Source organism: Arvicanthis niloticus, chromosome 2, assembly GCF_011762505.2.
Source record: "Arvicanthis niloticus isolate mArvNil1 chromosome 2, mArvNil1.pat.X, whole genome shotgun sequence".
NCBI classification, from domain to species: domain Eukaryota; kingdom Metazoa; phylum Chordata; class Mammalia; order Rodentia; family Muridae; genus Arvicanthis; species Arvicanthis niloticus.
The window spans coordinates 122,882,930-122,907,543 of record NC_047659.1 but is presented as its reverse complement, the minus strand read 5'-3'; the positions used below and the strand labels follow the sequence as shown (position 1 = coordinate 122,907,543).

Genomic DNA, 24,614 nt, shown 5'->3' with positions numbered 1-24,614 from the left:
AGAAAGTTCAAGCTCAGGTGAACAAAACCAGCAAGCACAGTAGACATCCATAAACACATGCTTTTTGTTTGTTTGTTTCTTTCTTTGATTTCTGAAAAGCAGGAGGATTCCCATGCTCATTTCCTCAGATGTTTCTCAGCATTTGCCATCATTATAGGATGCAGAGTGAAAGGGACACAAAGACCCAGAAATTTCTCCATAGGCTTAGAGAGTCCTATTGTCACTCTAATGCCGGATCCTGTCAGGCTGAGGGCTACCAGTTCTTTGCCATTACTGTTGAATAGTGAATCATAGGAGACCAACTGTTCCTTAAAGCAGCCACCTCTGGGACACTGAGAAAGCACAGTATGGTAAAAGGGCTGGTTGGTGTAGCTACCCAAAGCAAGCCAGATAATTAGATGGCCTTCACAGTAGACTCGGCAGAGAAAGATAGGTGAACCAAGGTGTTGCCATGTGAGAACCTGTCTGGCCAACCCCCTGCATTGATCAGCTCAAAAGCCCCATGGAGCCCAGAGAAAAGCCACCAAAAGGCAGTGCAGACATACAGTACATATGCTTTTGAAGATAGGTTTCCAACTTCCTCCATGACTGTTCTACTAATCCTAAAATGTAAAGTATTATTTTTTTTTTGTTTTGAGAGAGTGCATGCAGTTCAAACTTGAACTCCTGATTCTCTTGCCTCTGCTTCCACCTCCTGAATGCTGAGATTATAGGTATGAACCATCATTCACACACAGAGCCCACAAACCAAAAAAAAAAAAAAAAAAAAAAAAAGAACGTTTACTAGCTATCCCAACCCCTCCCAACAGTACTCACTGTATGAGAGCTCTAGTCCCCCCACAGTCACCAATATTTGGTATTGCCATCCTATGGAGTGGGCAGTAGTACTTCAAAGTTTTAATTTTGATCTCCATGTTGTACCAACCTCCCAACTGTGCTACAGATGAAACCTAGGATCTACCACTAGGCAACATCTCAGCCTTGTTGAGCATTTTAAAAATCTGCATAGACCACCACAAACATCACATGCAGTGTTTTGCTCACATTCACCTATTAGTTATCTGAATCATTTTACAAAAATCCTTTATTATGTTTTAATCTACTAGGGAGCAAACAAGGTTAGCCCTTTCCTTACATTGTGTGGGCCCTGGAATCAGGTTTGGCAACAAGTGTCTTTGACCAAGGCCCACATATGTTTAAATATTTAAGTATCGCCGGGCAGTGGTGGCGCACGCCTTTGATCCCAGCACTTGGGAGGCAGAGGCAGGCAGATTTCTGAGTTTGAGGCCAGCCTGGTCTACAGAGTGAGTTCCAGGACAGCCAGAATTACACAGAGAAACCCTGTCTCGAAAAACCAAAAAAATAAAAAAATTAAAAAAATTAAAAAAATAAAAATATTTAAGTATCAACTAAGGTAGGAGGATTGTAGGTTCAAGGCCTGCCTGGGCTTACAAAGCCAACTCCAGGCTATGCAATGAGATCCTGCCAATAACTAACTATAACAAAGCAACTGGAAAAAAAGATAAGGAGCCATCAACAACACCCATAACTATTCTCTCATAAGTGGAATATTTAAAATATAAATGGTGCTGTGAATACATTAGGACTAAACTTTAAGCTCATGAAGCTTAAACAGCCCACTTTGGGTTATCTAATAAGAAAAAGATAAGCAAGGCCTAGGGAGATGGCTCGGCTCTCAAGAGCCTGTGCTGCTCCTCCAGAGATGCACAGCCACTCTCCAGCACATGCAGTGTCTTAAAGCTCCCCGAGTCTTCACAATACCTGCGGCCTCTGTGGGCACCTGCACATAATTTTAAGAAAATAAAAATCTCAGGTAGGATTTTCCTTTCTTCATGTATCTGATAAACCTTTCCTTGGCAAAAAGCAAGTACTTTTCTTAGAAGGCTAATTGAGGACCATTCATTCAAAGTCTAGAGCCTTCAACAGTACACCACAGTTCCCTACAAGTGCATGATAAGAATAAAGATTAGAAGACACGCACAGAACAGAACAATGTATAATATATCCACAACTAAGATTCGAGACACAGGTAATACTGTGAGAGTCAAGAACACATGCAAAATTCAAGCCACATAGCTGGGAATATAGCTCAGTTGGTAAGTGCTTGCCTAACATCTGTAAAGCCCTGCAACCTGAACATCTGGGAAGTGGAAGGAAGAGGAACAGGTGTTTAAGGTCATTCTTGATTATAGTATGAGTCCTATACAGACAGGGCTCTTGACTGCTGAACCATCTTTTCTCTCCAGTCCCCATATTTTGTTTTTTAAGATTTATTTTATGTGAATGGGTGTTTTGCTTGCATGTGTATGTATGTATACCATATACATGCATGATGTCCAAAGAGACCAGAAGAGGGCATTGAACCCTCTGGAAATAAAATGAATGGATGGCTGTGAGCCTCTATGTAAGTGCTAGGACCTGAACTGGATTCTTTTACAAGCAGACTTAAGCCCTGAGTCATCCCTCCAGCTCTCCACCCCCTCACCCACATAGAAAAGCAAAGGACCTCAAACATCAAAGGTAGTTTTCAAAAACAGGATAAGAACAAAAGCTCTTTTTAACATTTATTTATTTTATGTATATAAGTACACTGGCGCTAGTTTTCAGACACACCAGAAGGGGGCATCGGATCCCATTACAGATGGTTGTGACAAAAAAGGAGTTTCTATCAACCAAGAATAAAATTCTCCTCTGTGATTTGCAACCCACACCTGCAGGACAAGTTTGTGGTTAATGGTAACTACCCATCACTATCCCTCTAAAACCCTTAAGTCTAGATGTGTTTTAGAATTTTTAAGTTCTTGAATTTTAGAATGGGAACAGAGTAACATTATTAGTACTATGTTAGCACTGCCTGCAACATATAATCAAATACATTTTAATATTTTTAAAACAAAACCTGTACACATACCAAGTAAATAAAACAGGTGAAAAAACTGGACCAGAGCAATGTCTCAGCATTTTCTGCCAATCTGAATGATCTAAGTTCAAGTCTCTGAACCCATCAGAAGAATGTTACTTTCTGAGAGAAACAGGCAGGCAGGCAGGCAGGCAGGCAGGCAGGCACACACACTTTTCAATAAAATGTTTGAAAGAGGGTGGGCAAAGTGGCACACACTTAGAATGCGAGCACTTGGAAGACTGAGTAGGAAGATAACAGTGAGTTGCAGGTCATCCTGAGCTACACCAAGAATGCCAAGGCAATCAACAACAATAACAATGTTCAAAGACTGAGGTTTTACTATCCCATTTTTCTCATAATTATAAAATGTAAAGAAAACTTAATGAATTATTTCATCAAAGCCCAGATTCCACATGCTTGAGCATGCCACAATGTGGAAAAAAATAAGGCAATATTTCAGTAAAGAAACTCATATATAAAGAATAATATAAAAAGATTTTTGTGCAAAAACAGTTATTTTCATATATATATATGAAAACATATATATAAACATATATATATATATACGGTTGGTTTTTTTTTGTTTTTGTTTTTGTTTTGTTTTTTTGGTTTTTTTCGAGACAGGGTTTCTCTGTGTAGTTCTGGCTGTCCTGATACTCACTCTGTAGACCAGGCTGGCCTTGAACTCAGAAATCCGCCTGCTCTGCCTCCCAAGTACTGGGGTCAAAGGCATGCACCACCACTGCCCAGCATTTAAAAAATTTTTAATTCATATGTATTGGTGTTTTTGACACCTTGTATATGTGTATCATGTACTTACAGTGCCCTTAAAGGCCAAAAGAGGGCATCAGATCCCCTGAAACTGGAGCTAAAGGAGGTTGTGTGCTACAAAGTAGGTGCTAGGAACCCAATTTGGGTCCTTGTCAAGAGCAGCCAGTGCTCTTCAATGCTGAGCCTCTCTCCAGCCCCAGTTTTTTAGTAATGAAAAACTAGAAACACCCTGAGAACTCTTAATATCTGTATTAGAAGTAAAATGAAGACTGATATGGTGGTACACTATTAAACAACAAATAAAAGAGTAAAAACACACTGTAGTGACAAAATCTATAGTACACATTTTTCATGGCCACTTATAGGAAGAAACCTGGCTGACTGGGGGTGAGAGAGGGAAAGAGGTATAGAAATCAAAAATCAAGGTCATTCCCCACCTTCTCTACAGAAAGGCTTGAACTCCTGTTTAAACATGGCAACCAAACCATACTTCTTTTCATCCTCCGAAGCATCAAAAGAAATAATAAAGATGTAAGTGCAGAAAGAGAAGGGGAGGTAAAAGACAGCAGAGTGAATATATGAACAGAAGCTAGAAGAAAGGAGGCAGGAGCCCAATAAACATTCTCTAAGAGCCCAAACAAGCACAGGATGCTTTGAAAAAAATCATGAAAAAGCATAAACACACCCACTGGTGGGATCTAAAAGCAGGTTATCAGAAATAATATATTCTCTCTCAGAGAACTGACTATAAAGATGATGCAATGATTCTTGTTCTTGCAGAGGAGCCAGTTTAATCCGAACATCCACATGGCAGGTCAGAACTGTGGAAAAATTCAAGATTCAGGATGTACATGACATACAGACATACATGTGAGCAAAACACTTATTTACATAAAATAAATAAATCTAAAAACATAAAATTAAAAATAAATGACTAAAATCAGGCACTGGTTACAGAAGTCTTGTGTTAAACAAATAGAAGGCCCAGAAAGAAAAAGAAAAAAAAATAACAAAAAACCCAAGGAATTGTACTCAAAGGCCAGGGAAACAGCTTAATGGGTAGGGGCTGCTGCCAAGCCTGATGACCTTAGTTTAATTTCTGGGACCTACGAGGTAGAAGGAGAGAACTGACTCCCACATAAAACAAAACAAAAAACTGAAAACTCTACCCAAACAAAAAGACTGAAGTTTCCAGGTTTTAAAATTATGGCAAGAGGCCCACTCTAATAAATAAAAGATCTGTTTCTGAAAGATATAGAAAACGGATGAAAAATATAGAAAGTTTTTATGACCCCTAGACCTGAGCCAAAAATGTAGGCCAGCCAATTTACTAGTTCCACAAAGAAAGCAGAACTAAATGTGAGATTTTTAGGTCTTAGAATTCACTGCCCCAGGATATAGTCTACATTCCGGGAGGAGTACATTTTTCCTGAGTCAGAAGACACTTGCTGGATTAACATTTAGGAAAGGAAGGGAGAGGCTGATTAACATTACTCAGACCTCAGGAAGAGAACCCACTTTCCTTTGGGAAGGCCCAAAGCATGGAGACTCATTCCAGGAACTAGCTGACCACAAAGAAAGATGCAAGTCATCTGGGCAGTTCTAGGAACTAGTTGGCCACAAGGTGAATGGTTGAGCAAGATTGCATTCTTGAGAAAAATGTGTATACAGGATGTTTTCCACATGACCAACTGAATTATGGGCTGGGACTTTCCACTATTTTTATGATATGTTCCCTTTGTTACCCCCTCACCCCCCTGGTTTGTGAGGACTTTAAAAAGTCCTCCTCTCCCCGGGCTGCTTTGTCAATTCCTCTGCTCCTGCGTGAGTTATGAGTTGACTGTCAGACGGCTGATTGCCAGATTAAAGCCTCTTGCTGTTTGCATCTAGATAGGTGTCTTGTGAGTTATTGGGTGGCCACGACATCCCGAGACTTGAGGGAGGGTCTCCCCTCTCGGGGGTCTTTCATTTCATATTATATTATACACTTTCAAAATAGAGAGAACACATCATACACAAGCACCTCTCAAAAGCAGTTTTGGAGAATAAAATATGAATCAAGGCTTACAGAGTTGGCTCATTGGTAAGGGAATACTGCTCTTAGCAGAAGACCAGAGTTCTCATCCTAGCATTCAAGTCAAGTGGCTCACAACTACCCTATCTCCAGCTGCAGGAGATCTCAAGTCTCTGGCTTCTCCTGGTAAGCACATTCAGGTGCACAGGCCCATAAATAAAAATAAAATTCACCTTTAAAAAAAAAAAAAAGGTAAAATTTCAAGTCTCCATTCCATACTCCTTACACAGTGTAGAACACAGAATAAAAAGGTGTGAAATCAGAGCTCACCTCCCACATACCTGTTTCTCAAAAAGCAACTATATTCACATGTGCTCTGCATGCCTGAATTACACAGAGAATGTGCACATAAAGTACAGCAAACTGAATCTCATGAGATCGAGGAAAGAAAAGGAGAAAAGTGAAGAGAATTTCCAAGATGAAGATAAAGGAAGCCCTGTCATGTGAGGGCTGCAGAGGGCTCAATGGTTAGAGGCACTGACTGCTCTTCCAGAGGATGCAGATTTGATCCCAGCACACATATGCTGGTTCCCAACCGTCTGTAACTCTAGTTCCAGGTGATGTGATGCCATCTCTCAGCATCTATAGGCAGCAAGCATGAAAAGCAGTACAGAGATGTGTGTGCAGGCAAAACATTCATAAACAGAAAATAATAAAAACTTAATACTTAGAAAACAGCTATGTGAATACCAACAAAGTAACCAAGTGATAAACCAGAGAAAGACTGAACAGAATAGTATATGCTCAACTCTCATAAGAACAGACAGAAAGAGAGAAGCTGCTTAAGAGAGAAAAGGAAACAGACAGTCTTACCAGGACCATCGAACAGAGACAGGTTGCAGAGAGAGAATAAGCTAGACACAGGTGAAGACAGAATGAGCCAGAGAATGAGAAAAGGCCAGAAGATTAGAACAGATTGCTAGCTAGTTTGAGACCAAGTGGAGCAATTCAGCCAGAAGCTGAGAAAGAAGCCAGATTGAATCAGTCAGCTTGGAGAGGAGTATGAGCCAGAACAGCTGAGTTGAACAAGCCAATAAAAACTCAGAAGCCCCAGAAAGGGTGAGTGGATTCAGCAGTAAGTCTCAGGTGCTGAAAACATTCTAGGCCTAAATTAGATAGTACTGAGACTAGAAGCTTCCAGGACTAGGCTTAGGTTAGCAGATGGAAGTAGTAAGTGTCCAGATGACAATTACTACAGGAGAATAAAAGTTACATTTACAGTCCAAGAGGGCTAAAAACTGAAGGATGTTTGGGTAGTGACAGTAATAGGAATAATTACAGAAGCTGGAAGAAAGAACCGACTAAACAATAAACATGCTAATGGGTTTGTCTTTTAGTTTATGTTTATGCACACAAGTGGATGCCAGAGTTGCTCTCCACTAAAAATTTTCCTCTCCTTCCCCTCAGCTAACCCTGCACCCATGCATGTGTGTGTGAGTGCATGTGTGTGAGACTGTATACACATCCATGCCATGGAAGACATAGAAGTCAGAGGACATTCGAAGTTTGTTCTCTCACTCTGCCTTCATGTGGGTTCCAATGATAAAAACTCAGGTCATCAGGTTTGTGTAACAAGTACTTTTATACCCCAACCCCACTAAGCCATCTTACTGGCACCTCCACCTCCCCCCACTTTTTTTAAAGTCAAGCCCGTCTCTCTCACCAAATCTAGAGCTTACCAATTTGGTTAGGCTAGCTAAGTAGTCAGCAGGCTCCAAGGACTCAGTCTCAGTCTCAGCCTAGCAGCAGGCATTGCCACACCCAGTTTTTATGTAGGTTAAGTTCATTAATTTTTTTATTTCTGGTAACATTACCATAATTTACAGGCAAAGTATCAAATGTAGTAACACTAACAATAGGTTTCTAAAAGCCCTCAAGAATGTACACCTAATTGATATTACACTGCATTAAGTAATGTCTGCATTTTTTGCATGCTATGGCTATGACAGTTCTCAAAAAGAAAGGTTTGGCCACGTGATACAATCACATTGGCATGTTTTCTAAAGACAAGATAGATCTTGGCGTGGCATGAGTTCATGACTGCAACTATTGTCTGGAAAGACTTTCAAAGGCACTATGCAGAAGGGTGTTGGATGCCCTAACGGGAAGAAAAACAGCTGGGATAGCAGAAAGACTCAGGTAGCCAGCGTTTAGAGACAGCTCCAGAGAGTTACAGAGGAAAACTCTCAAATGTGTTGCTGTTCTACCCACAAGTATAGTGAAACTACTCAAGATTACATTTAAGCCAAAAAATTACAGAACAGTGGCTGACCCTTATACAAGACCTCACATAGTGGTCCATTACTCAGACCAGAAATGTCAAAAACAGTCTCAAGATTCACAAAAGGAACTATTCTCTGAATCAAGGAAAATTCTGACCTTAACTGAGCATCAAGCACGCTGCTTCTTAGCCAGAGATCTCATAAAATCTGCAGCAGTTTTCATATAACTTAACAAATCTTTTCATTTTTGTTTTTGAAGATTTTAAAAGTTCAATGAATGTTTTGCTTATATGTATGGTTTGTATACTGTGTGCATGTCTGCTGCCTGTGGAGGGCAGAAGAAAGAATCCAACCCTACAGAAATGAAATTAAAGGTGGTTGTGAACCACCATATGGGCTCTGAGAACTAAACCTGAGTATCCTCCAAGACTGAGCAACAATTGAGCCGTATTTCCAACTTCCCAATAACAAAGATGGTTTTTCCTTAAATTTTAGAAAGATTAAATGAAAAGATTAAATAGATTAAATGAAATGAATAATAGATTAATAAATAATAAATAAATGAATAAAAGATTAAATAGATTAAATGAAAAGATTAAAAAGATTAAATATATATATATGTGCTATATAACACCAAAAAGGTAAATTTGTACCATCTGAAATCCAATTAAAAAAATCATTAATCATACAAAGATATATATGTATATGTAGTATATGTATATATGTGTGTGTGTGTGCGTATGTATGTATATTAAAAAATTATCCTTATAGAATAATTGAAACCAACCCAGAAATGACACAAATGCTAATGGCAGAAAAGAAATTTAGATAGTCATACCTGTATTTCCCTACATTCAGAAACTTAAATAAGAATATGTAAGTGCTTTCTTCCCTAAAAAAATTTTATTTTGCGTTATGAGCATTTGTTTGCATGTATGTCTATCATATGCCTACAGTGCCCAAGGCAGAGGACATCAGATCCTTTAAAATTAGGAGTTAAAGAGGATTTACCTACCATGTGGATGCTGGGATATGAACCCTGGTCCTCTGCACGAGTAACAAGTGCTCTTAATTGCTGAGCTATTTCTCTAACCCTTGGTTTTTGTGTTTGAGACAGAGTCTCTCTATATAACCCAAGCTGGTTTTGAACTCACAACCTTCTCTCTGCTTCAGACTCCTTTTCTGTTGGGATTAATCATGTATTACACCAGGCTTTAGGCACTATTTAAGGGCCAAATCAACATTCTAAGAAAAAGCTAGGCTAGTGGCACATGCCTTTGATCCCAGCACTTGGGAGGCAGAGGAAGGCAGATCTGAGTTTGAAGCTGTCCTGGTCTACAGAGTGAGTTCCAGGACAGCCAGGACTAGGCAGAGAAACACTGTCTCGGAAAAAAAACCAACCCACAAAACACTGACACCACAACCAAAAGGTTATTTTTATTTTCAATTATGTGTGTGCATGAAGAAGGCAAGAGGAAGGTGTCAGATCCCTTGGAGCTGTACTTACAGTCAATGGGTACTGGGGACCTAACTCAGGTCTTCTGCAATAATAGAATAATGTATTCTTAACCTTCTCTCTAGTCCCAAGCTCTACCTACCTTTCTATCTACTTAGCACCTACCTAATCTATTTATTTTAAGGAACAAAAATCATTCATACAACAAACACGATTACATTTGTTTCCATGTTAAGTCAGGGTGAGTCTCACTATATATACAAGGCTAGCTTCAGCCTCTGAAGAATTGGGATTACATGAGTGCACCTTAACTCTCAGCCCACAAGTGAATCATACAAGTATTATTGTTAAGTAAGAAACCAGACCAAAGCCTAACATTAGTAAATTTAAAGAACGGTTTTGAGAGAGAGTGAAATAACTCAGTAAGTAGAGGCACTTTCCAACCAAACCTGGCAGCCTGAATTTAATTCCCAGGTCCCATACAGTAGAGAGACTCAACTCCTTCAAGTTGTCTTCTGACTTCCACAAATACACCAGGACACTCTGAAGTGCCCCCATAATAAATAATAACCTAAAATTTTTGATTACAAGGTTACAAATAAAAGGACATATAACAAGTAAATTATGGCTATGAGTGTGACTCCTAGGCAGGATCTGTTAGATAAGGAGACAAGGCAATTGAATGCAGTATTGCATCTAACACTGCGCTCTTAACAAAATAGATGGACTGACTCCATAAGCCTCTTCTGGCAGTAGCCAAGCTATACCAGTGTGAACTGCTTAGTTTTAAATGTACTGCAATTATGTAAGACTGAGGTGCCCATGTGAGAAGACACTGTGGATCTACAAATGTCTTAGGCATCATTAGTAGCTATCCTGAGATACGGACACTCTTTGGGCCACATTTATACTGGAGAGAACTAGGTAGAGTATACAAAGGAATATTGCTATCTTTCTGATTCCCCTACAGAAAAAAAGTTTTACTTTAAGTTAAATATAGGGACTGGAGAGATGGCTCCATAGGTAAACATTTGCTTTTACAGGCACGAGTACCTAAGGTTGGATCCCCAGCACCCATGTGAAAATAGAACAAGCAAAATGCAGGTCTGAATCCCATGGCTTGCAAAGCAGAAGAAAAAGGTAGATTCCTGGAGCTCATTAACCAATCAGTCTACATGAAGCAGTGAGTTCCAGACTGGGGTAGAGCCATGGCTAAAGACACCTGAGACTGACCTCTGGCTGCACACACATACACAGATGCTTTGTACCTGTTTGCATATGCGCATACAAAGAAATATAGTCATATACATCGTACATACACACACCAAAGTTAAATGTATCCCTACCATACAACTTGCCATTTAATACTACTTTGTTCTTGGAAAAATAAAAGGACATTTCCATACAAGTCTGGTATAGAGATAGTCATAGAATTTTACTTGTAATAATCGAAAGGTATAAAACTCAAACGTTCTTCCATGAGCGAGTGGATGAACACTATCAAGTCATTATAACAGAATCCTACTAAACAGTAACAGTGAACTATTGTATCCAACAGCAACAGATAATTCCTTGTTGCAGAGGGACTACACACTAAGGATGCTGTAGTATAGTTGGTCTATCCCATGGCAAAAATCTCTCCACTCCCCACCTCTCACCAGTGAGAACTTCCAGATATGGGGAATCAAAGCCATCCTTCACTGTAAACTATGCTGTGTGACATAGAGGCTTAAGATATACTTACATTTTGGGGCTTGCTTTCTTGCTGCTTTTGGGAACCTTTTCGTGATTCATGTGGCAGTCTCCCAATAGCTTCAGCCAACAGCATACAAGAGAAGAGGGCTATTACATGCTACCTAACATGGCACATTACCACAGACTCAGTGGCCTAAACATACATTTTTATTATCTCAGTTTTCTAGGGGATGAGACTTTTGGGCACAAGCATGGCTGGAGCTCCTGCTGAGGGGTGTACAAAGTTCAAGTCAGGCATTAGTAGAGTTCACTTCCTTCCTGGAGCTCAGGACTTTTTGAATGTATGTACACAGTTACGGTTAGAGAATTTTCTATTGTAGGACTGTCTCCAGCACAGACATGACTTTCTGCTCCCAGTGTTACAGATCCTTGCCACTTGGCCTCACACATGCCAACACACATCTTCAAAGCCAGCAGACTTGCTCAAATCTTCCATCTCTGAACATCAGACCCACATCTAACTGATTCAGGCCTACCCAGAAAAACATCTCTGGGTTACAGTCAACCAAATGTGAAAAGTTTCTTCACCTTTGCTTATCCTACTGCTGAACACAAATTACAACCACCCCCCCACCCCATCCCCCACCGGCTAGAGATTACACAAAGACAAGGGTTAGCCACCACGTGTGGTGGCATGTACCTATACTGCACTCTGTCACTAGACACAGGAGGACCTTTAATCCTGTACTAATTTGAACTATATAGCTCAAATTGTCTCAAAACACACACCAAAAACACTCCCCCCTCAAAAAAAAAAAAAAAAAAAAAAAAAGGCTGAGAAGCTAATAGCAAACACACAAAAACTTTTAACATATACACAGTCAAGGGAGTCAAGCATCAGGTCAGGTAATTCTACCAGTGGACTAACAATTCCAAAATGAAAGGCACAAATAGCACATTTTAAGTCTAAAGATAAAACATGAAGCTTCAATTAACAAATGCACTTTTTCAATGACTACATCAATCCTACAGCACAGCTAACATTCTGAGGTCATTTTTCCCTGTACAGGATGTTTCCCAAAGTTGGACTAATAAACAGGCTCTATGTAGCTTTAGCCAGACATAAAGGCAATGTGGTTTCACTACAGAGAAGCAATGCAAAGAGCACCAAGGAAACAGCAGAGCTGACAATTTTAAACTGACTATGAAATTCCTCATTAAACGCACTGCAAAAAGAATACAATACAATTTTAGGGCTGGAATGTAGTTCAGTTGGCAAAGTTGCCTAGCACACAAAGCCCTGGGTTTACTTATCAGCACCACATAAACTAGCCAGGGTGGCACATGTTTAAAATCCCAGTACTCTAAGAGGCAGAGAAATCTGAAGTTCAAGGTCATTCTCAATTATGCAGTGACTTAGAGGCCAGCATGGGAGATCCCACCCACCTATACTACCCCTGGTGCCAAAAAAAAGTAAGGTGGGAGGAAAGGAGGAAACAGTACCACCATAACTGTATTTCAGGTGTTCATCATTGTCCCATTAAACAGAGACAGGTAAGCAATAAACTGAATCGCTAGGGGAAAAACTTGGTTTTGTTTTGTTTTAAACTAGGGATTTGGGGACAGCACAGTCAGTAAAGTTCTGAATTCTATTACAAGGAAACAAGTTAAAAGAGACAAACAAACACCCAACTATGCCTCCAGTTCCAGGACATGCCTTTAAACTCTGAAACTAAAGACAGGTCTCTGTGAGTTATAGGGTCAGCCTGATTTATCTACATGTAGACTTCCAGGCCAGCAAAAGATAAAGAGTGATTGAGAACTTGTCTCAAAATCAAACAAACAATAAACCTAGGCAAGGTGGCATGCAGTTAAGACCTCAGTCCTGGGGACATGAAGAGAGGCAATCTCCCCCCACCCCACCCCCGGGACTCACTGGCCAGCCAGGCAAGTTTCACTTGTGCTCCAGGGATTTGGGGTCAGGGGTTGAGGATGGCACCAGAGGAAAGAAACCCAAAATCCTTCTTTGGCTTCTACAGGCACACAAGTATACCTAAATACCTTTGGGCAAAGTAGGAAAATATACCTGGATGGAGTTAACAGGTTTAACACTACTGGTAAAAATGTATCAGTAGGAACATCCCAAAAATAGAAAAAAGTGTAAAACAAAATTATAGCAGATCATGGAGTTGTGGGACAATTTCAAACAGCCAACATATATGTAATTCAGTCTCAAATGGAGCAGGAGTGGATACAGAATCTTAAGAATTAACCAATGTCATTCAGGGAGGGAAACAAAATCTAGAGCAAGAAATAGGAAGCAAACTATGCTAAGCTGCATCACAAGCGATTGTAAAAACAATTAAGAAAATCTTGTGGGTGGAGCAGAATAGCTGAGCTTCCATAAAAAGTATCTGCCACTGAGCACAGCAGCCTGAGTTCTGAGTTCCATCCTGAAACTCATGAGATGGAGAGAACCAAGTCCCTCAAGCTGTCTCTAACCTACAACATATAAAGTGGCATACATGTACCAACAACAAGCAATCTGCCTATGTAAATGTGCATACATTCTTTAAAATTCTGTAATGTTATGTGTATGAATATGTTATCTGCACCCCATGTTCATATACCTGGTGCCCACCGAGGATAAGAGGGTGTCAAGTCTGGAACTGGAGTCACAGGTGATGAGCCATCATGTGGCACTGGAACTCAACCTGAGCCCCATAAGAGCAGCAAGTGCTCTTCAATGCTGAGCCATTTTTTTTTTTTTTTAATCTTAAAATTAATCAGGAAAGCCAAAAAGATATGTTAGGAATTGAAAAAAATTAAAACAAGATTTCTCATCAGAGATCATGGAAGCCATGGTACAAAGTCTTTAAAAAAAAAAGTCCATACCACATAAAAATTCTCTATCAAGCAAAGATAGCCTATAAGGGAAAACATTTTTGAAATACCCAAAGCTTAAAAATATACCTATAGATCTATGCTATGACAAAATAAAAAGTCGTCTGGCAGAAAGAAAAGGATACCAGAAAGCTACATACAGACTCTGTTTTGTACCATTTAATGTATAGATGCCTTTTTTGCTTTTAAGTGTAGAACTATTTCCAAATTGAATGTCTTTTTATAAAGGGACATCACATGAAAAGCTGAGTTCAATTCCATAACAGCTCAGTTAACTACTAGCTATAATAACCATTTTATAGATTAAGGTTTAGAAACAAGTAAATTCATATAGCGTCATTCTGACTTTTTTTTTTTTTGAGACAGGGTTCCTCTGGGTATCCCTGGCTGTCCTCAAACTCAAGGGATCTGCCTGCCTCTGCTGGGATTAAAGGTGTGCACCACCACTGCTCAACCATTCTGTTGTGCTGGCCTGCTGCTAAGCCTGAGGACCCAAGTTCAATCTCAAACCCACAGGATAGAAGGAAAAAACTGATTTTCATAAATTGTCCTGGATATCACATGTGACAATACTAATAAATAAGTAGATATAACTTTTAAAAAAACCATAAACAGTATAATTTGTGAAATTTTCACCAAAAATTAGGATGAAAGTGGGCATAGTAATTTCAGCATGTAGAAGGCTGAAATAGAGGAACCACAATTTAAGACCAGCTTTAGCAAGACCCTGAAAAAAAAATGGGGTGGGAAATTGGAGGATACCTTAATTTGAATCAAGTAGACAAAGCAGACATATATGTTGGTGCTATTGGGAAGGAAACAAAAATATGTTCTAGTATGAGGTTTGAGAACACTGAAGGCATGCTCTGGAGACTGTGGAAGCCACATTGTATTTCTTTTGTATACAAGACATGAACTAAGTGGTTTTGCTCTGCCCAAATGCAAAGATGTGCCTCATCATAGGCCCAATGAATGGGGATAACCAATGCTGGCCCAACTCAGCACTGAGTTGCACTTATCACCACACTTATCTCCCATGATCATTAAACATTTGTACACATGCCATGCTGTCTTGTCAATAAATTCCTGGATTCTCATACATTACCTGCTAAGTCATAGCATTTTGTCTTTGTAGGTTGAGTATTTCACTATAGTGAGAGAAACCTTACAAACACATATGACTAAGTGATACCATTGATGTAGCATTACATGCAATATGCTGCCACCTACAGCTCATGACCCTAATATAACTCAGAAACTGCCAAAGACCAGCCTTGGCTTGGAGAGGGGTTCTGAGGAAGGGGTGTCTGGGAGTGGTGAAACAAATGACTTGAAGCCAAATTGTGGGTCCAAGGTGGACCTATGTTCTGCTGGAGACAGCTCCCAGCCTGCTTTGTTTCTCTCTGATGTGCTCTCTCTGGAGATCTCCAGACAGCTCTCGATTTTCTGCACACGAGAGTTCTCCAAGCAGTTCTTTCTTGGTGTTCTAAAAACTTTCTCTGGATAGCTCATCCCCTGCAGATTATAAACCTAGTCTATTATTTTACATATATCAATCCAGTCATTTGCATCAGATTTCTTTTTTATTATCCTATGAATCAGCATCCCATGACTCCAACCCCTTAATTCTTAGGAGAAAGCAAGCACTGTATTGCAAAAGAATTCAGAGATCTGCCTGCCCCTTTACACGCAGATGCTAAGCTAGGTGGTTGGTACCCTGTCCTGAAATTACCATTTCTACCATACCTGGGTCTATCCTTGCTTTCTCAGGCTGACCTTGAACTCTAGAATCTGTCTGCCTTTGTATCTGCCAGTCTCTGTATCTTTCTGACAAGCCAACTCATTAATGCAGCTGCCTTTGTTCCTTTAGATTCATGAAGCCCCACATATAATTCAAATTGCATCCTTATTTTTTTGTATAGTTGAGAAATTATATATCACTCATGGAGGTCCATGTCTGGCTGTCAATCTATCCTCACCAAGGCCACGTGGGACCAGGTAAGAAACTTTCCTGCCTCAGCAAGTTAAACCAGTTTTACACAACATGAGCAAATGTGGAACAGAACATCCACTGAATATAGCAGAAAGGCCAGGCATAAAGCTCCTATGTCCCAAACACATAGAAAACAAGGGCAGGCCCAAAAGCAAGGGAAAATTCTTTGATGTTAAAAACAAAGAAGCTGGGACTGGAGAGATGGCTCAGTGGTTAAGAGCACTGACTGCTCTTCCAGAGGTCCTGAGTTCAATTCCCAGCAACCACATGGTGGCTCACAACCATCTGTAACGAAAACAAACAAACAAAAACAAAACAAAACAAACTACCCAAAGACAAATATCTCAAAGAGCTGTTAAGAGCCAGAGGATTCAGGAGGTGAAGAGGAAGCCTAATGCCAACAGATAATGAGACAATATGAAATGAATTAGATGTGTATAAGAAGTCTCTAGGGCCACACTTCCAGAATCCAAGTTCAATTCCCAGCACCCACACGGTGTCTCACAACTGTCTGTAACTCTGGTCTGAAAAGGTCTGAAACTCTTCCTGGGCACCAAGTATAGAGATACATACTAGTAAAACACACATATACATATCTCATTCATATTCATTCATATTCTCTTTCTCTCAAAACAAAAAACTAACAGCCCCATAACTACACAGGAAAAAAAGAAAAAAAAATGCCAATCTACAATCTACAGCCTACAAAAAAGTTGTTAGAAGTCAGGGTTCAAAGAATCACCTCAAAAACTAAACTTCCATTTCAAAAGTATGGATTCTAACTAAGGTCACTCTACCTAAGTAGTTCAGGAAGACGACATAAGAGCCTAGCTCAAAGGCAGCTAGAGGACAAACAAACCAGACAGGCTCAATTGAAACTTAAACCACTATCCTAGTGAAAAACTTTCACTCAGAAAAATAAACCCCAAGATTACAGATGCAATTCAACTGATAAGTGTTTGCCTAAAATGCACAGTACCCTGGGTGTGAGCCCCAACATCATAGAAAATGGGGAATGGTAGTACAGACCTGTAATCCCAACACTCTGAAGGTATGGGAAGTTTGAGGCTAACCTAGTCAGCATAAAACAAACCAGAGAAACAGTGAGACACTGCCACAAACATACAAATATACAAACAATTCTTTAAAAAAAAAAACAAAAAAAACAAACTCACAAACTGTAACACAAAAAGAACAGGTTGAACATAGTAGTTGCCCTGCCTGTAAATCCTAGCACTTGAGTAGAAGCTCAAGGGCATTCTTGGCTATCTAGCAAGTTTAGACCAGCTAGAGCTACCAAAGGCCCTGCTAAAAAACACAAAGTGGGAAAAAAAAAAAAAAAAAGCAATAAAAAGGCTGGGCATGATGATCTCTGCCAATGATAACACTCTGGATACAGATACAGGAAGATCAAGAGTTCTGTATCATGCTGAAGGGGAGAAGAAGACACAGAGAACAAGGGTAAGATGATGCAGATAGCATTAGGAGAAAGGTGTATTTATTAAGTTAGCATGCCTGACATGAAAGTTTTAAATGTACTCTGGCTCCTGTTCTCAAAGTCTAGTCTCAGGGTGGACAAGAACAGTAGTGGGGCTCGCACACACTTGGGCAAATCAGGGAGCAGAGAGAGAACACAAAGATGACACTCGACTGCTCTCTTTTCTCTTCCTACTCAGTTCAGGGCCCCAGCCTATAGCATGGTGCCATGCATATCACATGCAAGGTCATCTCTCTTTAGCTATCTCTAGAAACTCACTCAGCACAGCCAGAGGTGTATCTCCTAGATGATTGTAAATCCAGTCAAGTTGACAATAAAGATTAACCATCATAAGAAGTATGGAAGACAGAATGGGAAGGTCTGACATGGTGAAATATGATCCTTAGAACAAGTAGCCACAATTCAAACGTGTGGGTCTCCCAAGAGTAATTTATTCAAACACACACTACAAACTTCACAGCACCAAAAACAAAAATGTTGAAAGCAAACATTGAAAACTGCTCTAAGGGGGCTGGAGAGATGGCTCAGTGGTTAAGAGCACCTACTGCTCTTCCAGAGGTCCTGAGTTCAATTCCCAGCAACCACATGGTGGTTCACAGCCATCTGTAATGGGATCCGATGCCTTCTTCTGGTGTGTCTGAGACAGTGACAGTATACCCACATACATGATATATATATCATCTTGATCCACACAGTTCCAGGATAGGCAGAGCTATAAAGAGACCCTGCACCCCCCCCCCCCAAAATGGCTGTAAGTAACAATTAGACAACTTTCATAGTCAACTACAAACTATTACACATTCAGCTGTTAGAAGGCTTGTTGCTCTTCTAAAGGATCTAAGTTGGCCCCAGCACTAACATGATAGCTCAAAACCATCTGAAGTCCAGATCGACAAAGTTCCATGAGATTTTACACCTTCATGGTGTACAAACATACGTACAAAACACTCATATATACATAAATACATATATACACATATACATACATATATATACACATATACATACACACACACACACACACACACACACACACACACACACACACATCAAGTAGTTTGCACTCCACGAGATCTCTAAAAGATGTTCACAAAAACAAAACAAAGTCAACGGAGAAAGAGCAAATGGACTACAACCAGCAGAGGGAATCTACTGAGATTGGCAGTGTTTCAACTCAAGTACTAACAAGTCTCCCCTCAGTATTAGAGATTAAAGCAAGGGTCTGGTGCTTGCTAATATGATCACTGGGTCATACACAAGTATTTTCACTGAGTTATGAGGAATCTCTTATTTTCTTATAATTCTGGGGACCAAACCTGGGGTTTGGTTGATAAATACATAGAAAACTTTAGTACTGAAAGACAGAAAATAGCCACAGTGTTAAAACAAACAAACAAACAAACAAAAAAACCTTGAACACATTCAAAACATCTGACTCCACAAAGTTGTCACCTGGCATTCATGTATATAATGGTGCACCCACCCACATACACACACCCCTTCCTTTCTTATATACACAGTAATAATGATTACATTTTTTAAAATGAAAAAAATCTTACCACTATAACAGAACAACTATAATATTCACCACAGATTCCTATCAGAAACCATGCAAATCAGGAGATAAGCAATTAATATCTTTGAAACGCTCAAACGAAAAAAAGTTCAACTTAGAATTTTCTTATTTAGTTAAAAGTATCTTGGCTAGGGAGATGGCTCAGTAGATTAAAGTACTCGCCACCTAGCTTGCAAACCTGAGTTCCAAGACCTACATGGTAGAAAAGAACCAACTCCTGCAAGTTGTCCACTAACCTAAATGTGCATGCTATAACATGCTTGTATACATGAATAAACACACACACAAAAAAAACTATAAAGGAGTTAAATGGAAGAGTATTACATGGATCTTGCATTTTACATGAAATAACATAAGGCACAGTTTTTTGTTCAGTAACTTCACACAATATCAGGCAAGCTCTGAGAAATGTAGAACTACAATTCATAAGCTAACCGTGACAAGAGAACATATTACCTAGGAAACAGATAAACAGGGTAGGTTTTAACTCATAACAATTACATTAAAGCCCAGAGGCAAGGCTCAATTGTTAAGAGTACTGGCTGCTCTTCTAGAGGACCCATGTTCAATTCCAAGAACCTGTATGGCAACTGACAGCCATTTATAACTTGGGGTTGGGGGACAGTAGTGGTGATTCCAATGCCCTCTGCTGGCTTCTAAAGTTACTGCATGTAAAATGACACAGGTAAAACAGCCATAAAAATAAAAATAAAGGTAGAAAAAAATTAAGCATTCAAGAGCTAGAGAGATGGCTCAGTGGTTAAACCTTGCTTTCTGCTCTCCCAGAGAACTTGGTTCTATTCCCAGCACCCATGTTGGGGAGCTCACAAGCACCTCTATCTCCAACTCCAAGGGAATTCAATGCCTCTGACCTCCAAGGGTACTGATACTCTTGTATACAAAGACACACATGCATACACATTAACTTAAAGGTGTGTGTGTGTGTGTGTGTGTGTGTGTGTGTCTGGAGAGATGGTTCTGTGGTTAAGAACACTTGCTTCGAGCTGGGAGGTTGTAGTGTATACCTTTAATCCCAGAACTTGGAGGACAGAGGTGAACTGGCTAGCCTGGTCTAAGTAACTAGTTCTAGGACAGCCAAGGCTATACAAAGAAACCTGTCTGAAAATGTGGGAAAAATAAAACTTGTCAACCCAGGTTCAGTTCCTTGCAGCCACATGGTGACTTAAAACCAACCATCTGTAACCAGGGGATCAAAAGATTACAGAATGCATGATTCCATTTAAAAGCACCAATGCATGGGCAAACTATGAACTGGTAGTTACTATAGGACAAGGGGCTGCTCTATAAACTAAGGTAGTAGTTATGTTGCTGCATTTGCTTGTGACAGCATAAGATTCTACACTGAATGGGGGGAACTTTACTATAATAGCTTTAAAGGGGGAAAGACAAGCATGCAACATCAATACTTGTTAGAACAACTCTATTCAACCCTGTAACAACATATTTAAACTATACTAAAATACAAAGATAATCAAATGAATTTTAAAAACACACCTCAGATCTGTACACCTCAGATCTGAATACCTGTACACTGAAAAGAGTTAATTTCACTGTACACTAATTATATCAATATAAGAATGGAAGGAAAACCAGTGTATTCAAATCCTTAATATTCAAACTGCAGAGCAAGAGGCATTCTTAACCCACTGCTAGGGAGAGAGTACATTCATACAGCTGCTTTGGAAACCAGGCTGGACTACTTAGCTTTCACAGTCAAGAACAATAGTGACCACTTGGTCTTACTTTGGAAACAAAGACACCATGGAGAAGCCAATACACACCTGTACAGAGAGACATGCATTCAGTGCCAACAGTTTGCCAAAACTACAACTATAAACAGCCAAATGAGTGTACAACAGATCAACCATGAGTCACACAAGACAGTATACACTATAAAGTATAAAGTATTCCAATTAAACAATACAGATCAAGCTCAGAAATGACAAAACAAGTCAGAAGAAACAAAGACAGTATGACAGAAATATTTTTTAAAAACAAGGAACCCTGAAGAACATACTTAGGTTTATGCATCAGTAATTCACAAATGTGAGTGGACCTATAAATAAAAACAACAAAAAAAAAATATAGTTGGCAGAGAGCTTATCTACCTGTCTACAGTGCATTCAACTGGGTTCAACTCTTACCCTGCATCTATAATCCTACAATCAGGATGGTCAGGAGGACAAGGTCACCCTTAGCTGCACAGCAGTATCAAGGCCAGCCTGAGACACAAGGGACCAGGTCCTGTTATAAAAGCAATCTGAACAGTTATAATGTGAATCAGGGAAGGAAAGGAGTGGACTCCAAGGAATCGATGCTTGGGATAGCTGTCGGTATGTGTAGAATCTAGACTCAAAGGTGTTTCCCCCATCTGCCCTTTCTTTTTAAAGACACAGGCTTTGTATATACTTTAAGTTACAATTTTGCAAGAAGAGTAAAAGTAACTTTCTCACAATAAAAGTACACCGTGTACTATTGTTCATGGCGGCTCCTACCTCAAATCCCAACAGTGGACACTAAGCTAGGAGGATACGTGTTTAAAGCCAGCCTGGGCTATGATATACTGCAAGACTCAGCTGTAAACAAAACACCAGGTCCAATAGGTCCTACAAACATTTCTATCATAAAGAATATCGTAAAGATACCTCTGCACAAAATCAAGAAGGGGACACCATCAAAACTGTACAAAGTTTCAAATTAGAGTATCACAGATATCTATATGAATTTACAAATTCAGATACAAAATCCATAATAAATTATAAACCTAGCCATAGATTCATAAAAAGAAAACCATATTGAAGTTAGTCTAGGAAAGCCAAGGATGCTTCAGCATTCAGTTATTACCAAATTAAAGAAAACAAACGGATTCATTTACTCACAAATAATTCCTGAGTATCTACTTTTCCCTAGAGTCTAGAAGGATACAATAGACTAAATTACAAATCCCTCCCTGTGGTGGTTTGAGTTAAAATGGCCCCCATAGGCTCATCTATTTAAATGCTGTCAACAGGAACAGTCTGAAAGGATTAGAAGGACTATGAAGTATGGCCTTGTTCAAACAGGTGTGGACTTGTTGGAGAAAGTGTGTCACTAGTGGGGAGGCTTTGAGGTTTCTTTTTCTTTTGAGACAGGGTTTTACTATTTGCTCTGGCTATCCTAGAACTTACTATGTAGACCAGGCTAGCCTCAAACTCCTAGAGATCCACTTGCCTTTGCCTCCTGCATGCCCCACCAGGCCTGACCTAAGACTTTGAGGTTTCAAAAGCCCATGCCAAGTTGGGTCATGCCAAGTTGGGTCTGTCTAGGGATCAAGAAAGATATAAAGCTCTCAGGTACCACTCAAGTGCCTGCCACCATGCTCCCTGACATAGTGATAATGAACTAAAACCTCTGAAACTGTAAGCAAGCCCCCAATTAAAAGTTTCCTCTCTTACAAGATTGTCTTGATCTCTTCACTGCAATAGAATAATGACTAAGACATTCCCTTATATATGTTTATACTCTAATCAAAGGAGATCTATGCATAACATACAGTCAGATTGTGATGAATACCTAGGAGGATTAATGGGGAAGGAAGGACAAAGAGAGGAAGGAGAAGAAACTGGTCAGGATATAATATATGAAAGAAAATTAAGTTAAGATGTAAGGATGATGTTTGAGATGAAAGAGCAGGGGAAAAGGCCCTGAGAGGAAGAATACCAGCATGTTCACGGATCCCCAAGAAGCCCAGGGCATTTAGGGGACAGTGAGACAGTGAGCTGATGTAATTAGGGTACTACAAGCCAGACATTAGGGAATCTGACCTTTACTATGAGTGAAAACAGAAAATAGGACAGGAATGGTTTGAGTAGAGGAATGTTGTGATCTGACCAACAATGCTGTAAAATCTCTTCAGATTTTAGGTTTAGATTTGGCTCAAAACAACAAAAAATTTCCCCTAAAGATGCAGCAATGCAAGAAACAAACAAACACCACAAAACAAAACAGTCCTTATCTCAAAGGTAAGAAGACGGTTCTCTCTTGAGCTAAGTCTGAATGCCTATGTCCAGAAACTCAGATTCCTGTTTCCCTAGAAGACACGTTCCACTGTGAAAATGGTTACATGAAACTGTACTAGCTATGGAGCTGTATGAGCCAAAGCTACTAGGAGGTACCACAGAAAGTCAGGTTACAGCAAACAGGGGAACCCAGCTAAGGAGTCAGATGTTATCTGATGATGTCCTAGCCTTTGGACTCAAAGAACCTAGTAGTCTGATAATACAACTTTTAAAAGTTTAGACCATTGGTTCTCAACCTTCCTAATGCTGTGACCCTTTAATACAGTTCATGTTGTGGTGATTTCCATCCATAAAATTACTTTTCTTGCTACTCTTTAACTGTAATTTTTCACTGGAGCAGTAGCTGAGCTTTACATCCTGATCTGCAGGCGACAGGGAACAAGAAAGACTGGGCTTTGTGGAGGATTTTTAAACCTCGAAGATGTACCCCAGGGGACATCTCCTCCAATGAGGGTCTCACCTCCTAATCCTTCCAAACAGTTTCACTCCCTGGTGACTAAGCACTCCAACATATGAGCCTATGGGGGTCATTACCAGGGCTAAGGCAGCCGGAATGCTAAAATGCAAAATGCTGTCTTCTGAAGGTAGATGCAGCAAAAACTGCTGATTACATGGGCAAGCAGTGAAATTACTCCAAAGCAAGATTTCTATCTGAGCAACTTCAAAGATGGGGTTCTAGAGTCCCATGCCTTTTGCATGCACTATTTTATGTGCTATTTTTTAAAAAGGGCACTTCTTTCCCTACCCTTTCTCTTTCACTATCTGCCATCAAATGCACAAAAGAAAACACTCAGACACTAAAGAATACAGTGTGACCTCATGGCTCCTCAGAGGGAGAAGCTGTGCATCACTTCAGGCATCAAATTCTCATGATCAGTTTTATAACTGGACACTTAAAAGATAAAATTCCATTACTGTATAGTCAAGACAGTGATGGAAACAGCTGTGGGAAAAATAACCATGACATTAGCTTTGTACATGTTAATTCTGAGATGCTATCACATGTGCAAACAGATACAGAATATGCACCTGAATATAGAGAATATACAGAGGAAACATATACTCCCACTCTAGCACCAAGTATCTAGGTAGGAGCCACTTTCCAGCTTCTGCAAGAGACAAGTGAGATTTAAAAAAAAAAACACAAAACAATTAATTATCCACCAAAGCCTCAAGCAAGAGCCACTGACATCTGAGTAAGACTGTGACATCAAAGGAACAGTCAGTGTAAGGTAAGAAGAGGTGTGGGCTGTAACAGGTGAGTAGTTTAGACATTTATATATGAAACCTTTCGGATGTAAATGTTATGTGTATCAAACCACCAGAAGAACACCATAAACTAATTTCCCAGACCTGAGAATGCTTAGCCCAACAGCAAAGGAGGGGGAAAAATATACAGCAATGTATATAAACACACACACAC

At 39.8% G+C, this 24,614-nt stretch overlaps 1 protein-coding gene across 5 annotated transcripts in view; it reads right to left on the bottom strand.

Annotated features, from left to right (window-relative positions):
* Nucleotides 1–24,614, bottom strand: part of Asxl1 (ASXL transcriptional regulator 1) — a 54,607-nt gene that overhangs the window by 12,325 nt on the left and 17,668 nt on the right. Inside the window, exon 4 of one of the 5 annotated variants that reach the window (XM_076930012.1) lies at nucleotides 1–4,515. The exons of 3 other annotated variants lie outside the window; for them this stretch is intronic. In XM_076930012.1, the coding sequence (XP_076786127.1) occupies nucleotides 4,510–4,515 (6 nt within the window). In that variant the 3' untranslated portion in view covers nucleotides 1–4,509. Of the gene's footprint in view, nucleotides 4,516–17,956; nucleotides 18,262–24,614 lie in introns of those variants that run through there. One more of the 5 variants, XM_076930011.1, reaches the window with a different exon arrangement.